Below are 10,823 nucleotides of genomic sequence, written 5' to 3' on the forward strand. Positions count from 1 at the left end.
AATTAAAGGGATATGAATAGGAAAAGAAGAACTCAAACTATCCCTATTTGCTGATGACATGATTATATATTTAGAGGAACCGGGAAATTCCACAAGAAAACTTTTAGAACCCATAAGTGAATTCAGTAAAGTAGCAGGATATAAGACAAACTTGAAGAATTTTTGAAAGATATAGTGGAATTGTAGGAAAAAATATTTAAAACACAAAATGGAAATCAACTTGGTAAGCTATGCAATAATATAACTTAACCAAATGAAATTAAGTGTAGTGTACTTTGCAAGGTTTTATAAAAGAACTATGTCAGGACACTGGTAATAATCCAGCTAAATTAATCTTTAGAACATCTATAATTTTAGTTCAGCACACCTGAGCATAAAGAGCACAGGGCAATGTGATTTTTTTTCATGGTCAACCATTCCATGTCATTTAAAGCAAAGATTGAGATCTTCCATTCAGATATTAAAATGAAGCTGGAGAATATGAATAAAATGATTCCTAATGAAAGACAAAAATGTTCTCTATCTTGAAAGAGGTGTGGATTACACCGATCAATTTATTTGTTAAAATGGTACAGTTAAGTTTTGTGCCTTTCAATTTATGTAAACATCCTCCAGAAAAGGACAATACAAAAAGTAAATATGTGGTGGAGATAGAGACTGAAGAGAAAGTTACAGATGAGACAAGACAATGTTGTAAAACTGATGATGTGTTTACTTTGTATATGTTGGACATTTTCCATATTAAAAATATTTTAAATAATTCTTTGTGAGAACATGTTTATGAAAGTAAAGATAATTCAAAGTTACTTGAGCAAATCAAATTAAGGCAAAAGAGACAAAATCAGAGAAGCATTCTCCTGCTTCTAATGTAATTAATTCACATTCTATAAGAAGGCAATTTCTTGACACACCCAACTGATATCTTTTTGGAAAATGTTCATATAGTTTCTTCTTTCTCTCTGCCATAAGCTAGAAATGTCCTCAGGATATTTCACTGATATAAATTGAATTTGACACATACTGTACTATTGATGAAAGTTGCTTTTAAATGAGAAATAATTCAACAAGTTATATTTGAGGATAAATAATGTGCTGCAATCAGAGTGAGTAAAGGACTCTGAAAAACAAGGGTGCTGGAATCCGAACTCAATCCCTACTCAGAAGGATGCATTCAGAAGTGAGCCATAAATTGCCTTGCTTCAGAGAATAAGCTAAATCCATTTAATATCATTATGATTGTTGGTTTTATCTCATCAGTTCCTTTTTGTTGTTCATATTCTCAAGAAGATAGTTCATTTTCAGTTACATTTATTGAGTGAAACCTAGTCACATTGATATTCTCTATCCTTCTGGCTTCATATATCTGATTTACCCATAAAATGACCTTAGCTTTTTAGACTATTTTATTTTTCTTTATTTATTTTACCAATTTGTTGAATTGAAGTATTTTGAAAAAATATCTTCATTTTTAGTCTTAAATCATCTTGGCTCTTCTGTGAAGTAAATTTTTCTTGAACTCAGTGGATCTCACTCTAAATAAATATGAAATCCACCAGAAATAAATTATGGTTGGCATATTTCATGTTCTTATATTCGCACTTTATCCATGTTTTCAGGACATTTGGAGAAATGTTGCCTGTTGTGGTGGTGCATGTCTAAAATCCCAGCAGCTAGGGTGATTGAGGCAGGAGGATTGAAAGTTCAAGGACAGTCCAAGCCACTTAGTGAGATACTAAGTAACTTAGTGAGACCAATCTAGGGAGGTGGTGCAGAGGTTAAGCACTCCTGGGTTCAATCCCCAGTAGCAGAGAGAGAAGAGAGGAGATGAGAGGAAAGGGGAGGGAGAAACTTTTCAATTTATCTGAGCAGAAACTGGTGGGATAAAAATGAGTACAGTCACAATGTTCTGTCATTGAATTCCATGATTTCACTCACCTTTTCACATCAACTTATTTGACCTATATTTATAGGATCCGGATAAGAAAATATGGTGAACGTAGTTGTTGAATGTCTTTTTTTTATATTGTGATATATTCTTTGGACAAGGATATTTCTTGGATCTTTGCAACCAATATGAGAAGAATTTGAGAAAATGTTGGAATAAAATTCACAATCCTCTAAGAAGTTCAAGACAAGTAGAATTGATTGTTCCTACTTCCTTTTCTGAATCATTTAACTTGCCTTGATTCTTCAGTCATAAGTAACTCTTGATTTCAACTGTCCTCCTAACAGCCTAATTGTTTTCTTCACTGTGTACACATCACCACATTACAAAGTAAGTCTGTTGTTCATGCCATTTGAGTCATATAATTTAGAAAATTTGTTATTTTACCATTAGTGTTGCTAACCACCTTCTACATTTTGGATAGTTTGTTGATGAATTTATTGGGACGACTAAATAGTGTATCTCATGTACTGGGCATTGACTCAGTGATAGAGCCTTTGTCTAGCATGCACAAAAGCCTAGGCTCAATCCCCAGCACTGCCAAAATTTTTTAAAATTTTAAAAAAGCCTCTTGTACTCACAAATTTACATTGCTTATCAAAGATAAATTGTACTTCTAAAGAATCAAAGTTGACTATAGGACTTTGTTGCCTAAGAGAGTAATTCTTACACATTAATGTGCATGAGAATCACTTAAGGAGAAAGACTGAAGTGTAGATTCCTCTTAGAACCAAACAATTTGATTGGAATATCTGAAGGCAGCCAAGGAACTGGGTTTAAAAACAAAAATCTTAAAACATGCATACAAACAAGCCTCCCAAACAATTCCTCATGCATGTGCTTCACACATTTGAGAAAGACTGATTCAACCTAAGCTCAAATTTCAGAAGCAGTGTTAACTTGAAAACACCTCATGAAATGAATAGCTTGACCGCATGGTGGCGGTGCAGGCTAAGAGAATGAATTAAAGCTCTGCAGATTTGGTGGAATCCCATTTCACTGAGAAACAGTGAAAATACAGAACACATTTACATCTAGAGCTAAGATAGATGTGATTGGTAAGGGAGTAGTAGCCAGATAAGCTGCAAGAAGGAATTCAAAAATCTGTATATAACAAAGGCATTTCAAAGGGTCTATGGTGGATCTGGAATTGGGAGCTGAAAAGGACTTTCCCCTCTGGAATCCGAATCAAGACACAGCAATGGAGATGGTGAAAACAAAAGTACAGCCCAAGAAAAGGCAAGTGGCTACCTTCACTGTACTTATGCTTTTGTGGGGGGTGGGTTCAGAATCGCTTCACTATTCCATAATGGAGGAGACAGAAAGTGGCACGTTTGTGGCTAACTTGACAAAGGACCTGGGACTTAGGGAGGGAGAGCTGGCTGATCGGAGCGCCCAGGTTGTTTTCAAAGGAAGCAGGCAACATTTGCAGCTTGACCCACAGACCCATGATTTGCTGCTAAATGAAAAACTGGACCGGGAGGAGCTGTGTGGCTCCACTGAGCCATGTGTGCTACCTTTTCAGGTGTTACTGGAAAATCCCTTGCAGTTTTTTCAGGCTACCTTGCGAGTCAGAGATATAAATGACCATGCCCCAGAGTTTGCAGCCAGAAAAATGCTTCTGAAAATATCAGAAATTACTATGCCAGGAAAGATATTTCCTTTGAAAATGGCACAGGATTTAGACGTTGGCAGCAATGGCCTTCAGAACTACACCATCAGCTCCAACCCTCACTTCCACGTCCTTACCAGCAATAGAAGCGATGGCAGAAAGTTCCCAGAGCTAGTGCTGGACAAAGCTTTGGATCGAGAGGAGCAGCCCCAATTCAGACTAACTCTTACCGCCCTGGATGGCGGGTCTCCGCCCCGATCAGGAACTTCAGAGATTCAAATCCTGGTTTTGGACATCAATGACAATATCCCTGAGTTTGCCCAAGAGCTCTATGAGGCACACATCTTTGAGAACCACCCCACTGGCTCACTGGTTATTACCGTCTCAGCTACAGATTTAGATGCAGGATCATTTGGGGAGGTATCTTACACCTTATTTCAAGACGATGAGATTAACCAAGTCTTCGAAATAAACGCAATAAACGGACAAATTCGACTGAGAAAGACTTTGGATTTTGAGGAATTTCAGTCTTATCATGTGGATATTGAGGCCACAGATGGTGGGGGCCTAACAGGAAAATGCTCTTTAATCGTTCAGGTCCTGGACGTGAATGACAATGCTCCTGAATTGACTATGTCCTCACTTAACAGCCCTGTAGCTGAAAACTTGCCAGGAATAATAGTGGCAGTTTTTAGTGTTTCAGATGCAGATTCTGGACGTAACCAAGAAGTTATTTGTTCCATAGATGACAATCTCCCCTTTCTTCTAAGACCTTCAGTGGAGAATTTCTATGCTCTGGTAACAGATGGAGCTCTGGACAGAGAAACCCAATCTGAGTACAACATCACCATCACGGTCACCGACTTGGGGACACCCAGGATGGAAACCGAGCACAGCATAACCGTCCTGGTCTCCGACGTCAACGACAACGCCCCTGCCTTCTCGCAGACGTCCTACACGCTGTCGGTGCGCGAGAACAACAGCCCCGCCCTGCACATAGGCGGCGTCAGCGCCACAGACAGAGACTCAGGCAGCAACGCCCAGCTGACCTACTCGCTGCTGCCGCCCCAGGACCCGCACCTGCCCCTCGCCTCGCTGGTCTCCATCAACGCGGACAACGGGCAGCTGTTCGCGCTGAGGGCGCTGGACTTCGAGGCCCTGCAGGCGTTCGAGTTCCGCGTGGGCGCCACAGACCGAGGCTCGCCCGCGCTGAGCAGCCAGGCGCTGGTGCGCGTCGTGGTGCTGGACGACAATGACAACTCGCCCTTCGTGCTCTACCCGCTGCAGAACGCCTCTGCGCCCTGCACCGAGCTGGTGCCCAGGGCGGCAGAGCCGGGCTACCTGGTCACCAAGGTGGTGGCGGTGGACGGAGACTCGGGCCAGAACGCCTGGCTGTCGTTCCAGCTGCTCAAGGCCACGGAGCCCGGGCTGTTTGGCGTGTGGGCGCACAATGGCGAGGTGCGCACCGCCAGGCTGCTGAGCGAGCGCGACGCGGCCAGGCACAGGCTGGTGGTGCTGGTCAAGGACAATGGCGAGCCGCCGCTGTCTGCCAGCGTCACGCTGCACGTGCTGCTGGTGGATGGCTTCTCGCAGCCCTACCTGCCGCTGCCGGAAGTGGCGCCCGAGCGCGCGCAGGCCGACTCGCTGACAGTCTACTTGGTCATCGCCCTGGCCTCGGTGTCGTCGCTCTTCCTCTTTTCGGTGCTGGTGTTTGTGGCGGTGAGGCTGTGCAGGCGGCGCAGGGCGGCGCCGCTGGGTGTGTGCTCTGTGCCTGAGGGCCACTTTCCTAGCCACCTGGTGGATGTCAGTGGCACTGGGACCCTGTCCCAGAGCTACCAGTATGAGGTGTGTCTGGCGGGAGACTCTGGGTCTGGTGAGTTCAAATTCCTGAAGCCTGTTATCCCCAACTTCCCTCTTTAGGGAACTGGGAGGGAAATCGAGGGAAGTCCCACCCTTTGGAATAGCTTCTTAGTCTGTGAAATATTGGATTATTATACTAAACCCTACTTTTTATGTTTGGATCATGTTCTTTAATGTTATCGGTGCATGTTGTTGATTTTCCCTTTCTTACTTACTTTATAACTATTCTTTATGCTGAAATTTTGGGGAAAAAGTGAGATACTGGAGATATACCATATTTTATTTATGTGCTTCATCTTTTTTTATTACTCTCACCTACTTTTTGACAATTGAAATAAAAAGTAAGCTTTTAATAATGAAAACATTTGAAATTATCCTTTCAAAAAACTATATTACAAAATCTTTACAATTGTATTTCTAAGAATTGGTTACAGTAATGTCTCTACTACTTATAAAATGGTATTTGATATTATTTAATCTCTCAGAATAAGTCTCATTTTGAGATAACTCCACCAGAGTGTAACTCTAAATGTTAAGATAGATAAATGTGAAGACAGCCACTCATAGTTATATGCATAACAGTACACCATAATAATGCTTTCTTTGGATATAGACTTTGCTGAACTGTCAACACATAAAATTACAATTTGGAAACCTCATATGATGGTCTTTTTTCATAACACCAAGCTAATTATAAATGCTTAATAAATATTTGCTTAATGTTATTAAAATTCCAGTAATGAATGGCTTAAGAATTGATGAAAGGAATGCTAACATCCTTTTTAGATTAAAATATCCTTGCCAATGAGTGAAGTTTTAAATATTACTTATCTCCTCTTGATTAACAATTTCAAAGTTCAAAGGTACAGTTTTGTAAAATCCAAATTATATTTTTAAATTTCTCTGTTTTTCAAGCTTTTATATTTGATACTAGCCAAGACCTAAAGTACTGTACTAGTAGCTGATTATTAGGGAACATCAAACTTTCTTTTCTAGTGCTGTGTAATCATCTTTTATCTCTATTAGCCACAAACACATTTACATTCACAGGTTAACCTAACATTTTCTCTTATTTCTATTGGTTTTTGATATTTTATGAAAATTTTCATTTTGATTTGCTATGAAAGGCAGGCAATTCATATTAAAGTGACAAGTGAACCTCTTTTTTTATACTTAATTAAAATGAAAGTAGAACTCATTGTATTTTGTATCCAAATAACTCAAATTTTTATGGATGTTTGCCAATTGGTTTAATGAGTGTTGGGAACATTTACTATTTGAAATTTTCAGGTATTTACCCTGTCCTCTTTCAAATAGAATTATTTTTCATTGAGAAGATTTGACTCTTTCACTATTGTCACTCATAAAACATGGCATTAGTTGGAGCTTTGTCGTTTTTCTTTTTTAACTACTTTTTTAAGTTTATTCTTGCTTTATTTTATTTTGTGACTTTTATTTGTTTTTCTTAGATATACGTGGCAGTAGAGTGTATTTTGTTGTTTTTCAATTCCCAGGCCTCCATAGTCCAGAGGATGTACATTGTAATAGATCCCTGTCCAGTGCAAAAGGTCAAACCATTTCCCCGGAAAGTATATATTTTTAAATTTTTTTCCTTATTGTCTTCTTCAAGTTTGTAGAAAAGACATTGTCTGAAGTCTGAGCTTATGCTGATTTCAAATAAAACAAGTGGGTATTTCCTCTTTCAGGATTGGGTACTGGGTACTACATTCAGTGGATTTATGAAGGAAAAAATCCCCAGAAGCTATGTAAACCTAGGACTGAGAAGAAAACACATTTTAATTTTTTTATGAGTTATAGTTACTTTGCAATTTAGGAAATTTAGGAAATCAGATTTTTAAAAAATAATTTTGTCTAATGAAATGAACAAATGTAATAGAAATAAAATCCCCAAGAGAGAAAACATTGTTTCATTTACTGTTGATCCTCAGAAGTTTAAAGATTGCCTGCACTGGTAAATATTTGTTAAATGAATTTACTGCAACAGAGTTTGTCTACTGGATTTGTACATTAATAAGGACTAGATATTACTTTTGTTTTCATAACTATTGTTAGCTACATGAATAAGACTGCAAAGTGGGTTGAGGAACGGGGAGTGTATTTAACACTATGACCTATAATTCATGGTAGCTCTTGCACTTTACTTTGGAGTTTAAAAAATTATGTGAACTTGTAAAGTTGAACGCTTGGTGGCGCTGCAGGCTAAGAGAGTGTAAAACTGCAGAGTCAGTGACTCCTTAAAAACTGAACAGTTTTCAGCATTTTAAAAAAGAAACTTGTGACATTACTGGGGATAGAATACTTGAAAGAAGCAGCTCCCCCATATCAACCAGTGTTTTTTTTTTAAAGAATTAACTCAATATTATTAAACCTAGATAGTTGGGTTGGATTTAAATCAATTATTGTGAATAATATACTGCATCTTTTGGACTTGGAAGAACAATGGAGTCTCCGCTCCCCAAAGCAACGCAGAAAAGGCAAGTGACCATCCTTACTTTATTATTTCTACTGTGGGAGGTGGGCAGTGTAACCATTAAGTATTCCATTCTAGAAGAAACAGACAGCGGTTCTTTTGTGTCCAACCTAAAAAATGATCTAGGGCTGGGCACAGGGGAGCTGGCCAAGAGGGGCGCCCGGATTCTTTCCAAAGGGAACAAACAGCACTTGCAGCTTGAACAAAAGAGTGGTAATTTGCTCCTAAAAGAAAAATTGGACCGAGAGGAGTTGTGTGGGAACACAGACCCATGTATACTGCATTTCCAGGTGTTACTGAAAAACCCGGTGCAGTTTATTCAAGGTGAACTACAGCTCCAAGATGTAAATGACCATGCCCCAGAATTCTTGGGAAAGGAAATCCTTCTTAAAATCTCGGAAAGCAGCCATCTGGGAACTCTGTTTCCTTTGGAAATAGCTCAAGATTTGGATGTGGGTAGCAACACAGTTCAGAACTACCTAATTAGCAGCAACTCCCATTTCCACCTTCTCACTCGCAATCACAGCGACGGCAGGAAATATCCTGAGCTGGTGCTGGAAAAAGCCCTGGACCGAGAGGAGCAATCCGAGTTCAGGTTAACCCTTACAGCTCTGGATGGCGGGTCACCGCCCAGAACTGGGACTTGCCAGGTTCTCATCCTCGTTCTGGACATCAACGACAACACTCCAGAATTTACTCAAGGACTCTACCAGGTGCAGGTCCCAGAGAACAGCCCTGTAGGGTCCCTTGTAATCACCGTCACCGCTAGAGATTTAGATGCTGGGATCTATGGGCAGCTCTCCTACTCATTTTTCCAATCCCCAAATCAAGTCATTCAGGCCTTCGAAATAAATAAAGCCTCAGGAGAAATCAGATTGAAAAAACTGTTGGATTTTGAAGAAATTGATACTTACCACATGGAAATTGAGGCCTCAGATGGCGGGGGTCTTTCAGGAAAATGCACTGTAGTCATAAAAGTGATGGATGTAAATGACAATGCACCTGAGCTGACTATGTCATTACTGATCAGTGATATCCCAGAAAACTCCCCAGAAACTGTAGTCGCTATTTTCGGAATTTCAGATCCAGACTCTCAAGATAATGGGAAAATGATGTGTTCCATTCAAGACCATCTCCCCTTTCTTCTGAAACCCTCAGTAGAAAATTTCTACACTTTGGTCACAGAAGGAGCCCTAGACAGAGAAACCCGATCTGAGTACAACATCACCATCACGGTCACCGACTTGGGGACACCAAGGCTGAAAACCGAGCACAGCATAACCGTCCTGGTCTCCGACGTCAACGACAACGCCCCTGCCTTCTCGCAGACGTCCTACACCCTGTCGGTGCGTGAGAACAACCAGCCTGCCCTGCACATAGGCAGCGTCATCGCCACAGACAGAGACTCAGGCAGCAACGCCCAGCTGACCTACTCGCTGCTGCCGCCCCAGGACCCGCACCTGCCCCTCGCCTCGCTGGTCTCCATCAACGCGGACAACGGGCAGCTGTTCGCGCTGAGGGCGCTGGACTTCGAGGCCCTGCAGGCGTTCGAGTTCCGCGTGGGCGCCACAGACCACGGCTCGCCGGCTCTGAGCAGCCAGGCGCTGGTGCGCGTCGTGGTGCTGGACGACAACGACAACTCGCCCTTCGTGCTCTACCCGCTGCAGAACGCCTCTGCGCCCTGCACCGAGCTGGTGCCCAGGGCGGCAGAACCGGGCTACCTGGTCACCAAGGTGGTGGCGGTGGACGGAGACTCGGGCCAGAACGCCTGGCTGTCGTTCCAGCTGCTCAAGGCCACGGAGCCCGGGCTGTTTGGCGTGTGGGCGCACAATGGCGAGGTGCGCACCGCCAGGCTGCTGAGCGAGCGCGACGCGGCCAGGCACAGGCTGGTGGTGCTGGTCAAGGACAATGGCGAGCCGCCGCTGTCTGCCAGCGTCACGCTGCACGTGCTGCTGGTGGATGGCTTCTCGCAGCCCTACCTGCCGCTGCCGGAAGTGGCGCCCGAGCGCGCGCAGGCCGACTCGCTGACAGTCTACTTGGTCATCGCCTTGGCCTCGGTGTCGTCACTCTTCCTCTTTTCCGTGCTGGTGTTTGTGGCGGTGAGGCTGTGCAGGAGGTGCAGGGCGGCGCCGCTGGCTGTGTGCTCTGTGCCTGAGGGCCACTTTCCTGGCCACCTGGTAGATGTCAGTGGCACTGGGACCCTCTCTCAGAATTATCGGTACGAAGTTTACCTGGCGGGAAGCTCTAAGACTAGTGAGTTACAAATTCTTAAACCAATGCCCCCCAACTTATTGGATGAAGGTGCTGATAAGAATATGGAAGAGAACCGCAACATTAGGAATCATTTTGGGTTCAATTAGGAATGTGACTTTGACAACATGAGGTAAATCATTACATTCACTAGTCTTGAAAACTTTTTATACTTTCATTCATATAAAGAAGGTACAACCATGTGGTAGTAACTATTGTCATATTTACAAGAATTCCAACCTATAGAAATATTTTTACATTGTTTCCATTTTTGAAATATCTCACATGATCAATATGGACACAATAGCAGAGAAATAAAGGTGGTGTTTTTTTTCTTTTGGTCACGTGTTTGCAAGTCAGATTTTTCAGGTTCATTGTTTCAGCTTGTTTGTCGATATTTTTATGATTAAGGTACTCTTTTTTTCAAACTTTCTGATTATCCGCATGCATTTTTTGTAAATAATGTCTGTTTTCAAAATAATTTTCATTTATGCAATAGATTTAAGTGACTTCATAAATTGTATTTGTTGTTTTGTTTCAAAAATATAATTGTCTTTCTTCAAAGAAAAAATTTTATCTGGATGATGTTTTCTTAGCTGAGTAATTTATTTCAAAATTGATATCATTTAGTTAGGTGATCTGTTATCATATAGGATTCAATATCT

At 41.7% G+C, this 10,823-nt stretch overlaps 2 protein-coding genes across 2 annotated transcripts; both read left to right on the forward strand.

The window, feature by feature from the left end:
• Nucleotides 1-2,961: 2,961 nt before the first annotated feature.
• Nucleotides 2,962-5,726, forward strand: LOC124987598 (protocadherin beta-6-like). Its single transcript, XM_047556887.1, has one exon. The coding sequence runs from the start codon at nucleotides 3,081-3,083 to the stop codon at nucleotides 5,475-5,477; it is 2,397 nt and encodes a 798-aa protein (XP_047412843.1). The 5' UTR covers nucleotides 2,962-3,080; the 3' UTR covers nucleotides 5,478-5,726.
• Nucleotides 5,727-6,850: 1,124 nt separating this feature from the next.
• Nucleotides 6,851-10,620, forward strand: LOC124987601 (protocadherin beta-17-like). Its single transcript, XM_047556890.1, has one exon. The coding sequence runs from the start codon at nucleotides 7,878-7,880 to the stop codon at nucleotides 10,266-10,268; it is 2,391 nt and encodes a 796-aa protein (XP_047412846.1). The 5' UTR covers nucleotides 6,851-7,877; the 3' UTR covers nucleotides 10,269-10,620.
• Nucleotides 10,621-10,823: the final 203 nt, after the last annotated feature.

This window comes from Sciurus carolinensis, chromosome 6, assembly GCF_902686445.1.
Source record: "Sciurus carolinensis chromosome 6, mSciCar1.2, whole genome shotgun sequence".
Taxonomy (NCBI): domain Eukaryota; kingdom Metazoa; phylum Chordata; class Mammalia; order Rodentia; family Sciuridae; genus Sciurus; species Sciurus carolinensis.

Excerpts from the sequence above, each read along its gene's own strand:
- LOC124987598 (XM_047556887.1), top strand. The coding sequence starts at position 3,081 with ATGGTGGATCTGGAATTGGGAGCTGAAAAGGACTTTCCCCTCTGGAAT.
- LOC124987601 (XM_047556890.1), top strand. The coding sequence starts at position 7,878 with ATGGAGTCTCCGCTCCCCAAAGCAACGCAGAAAAGGCAAGTGACCATC.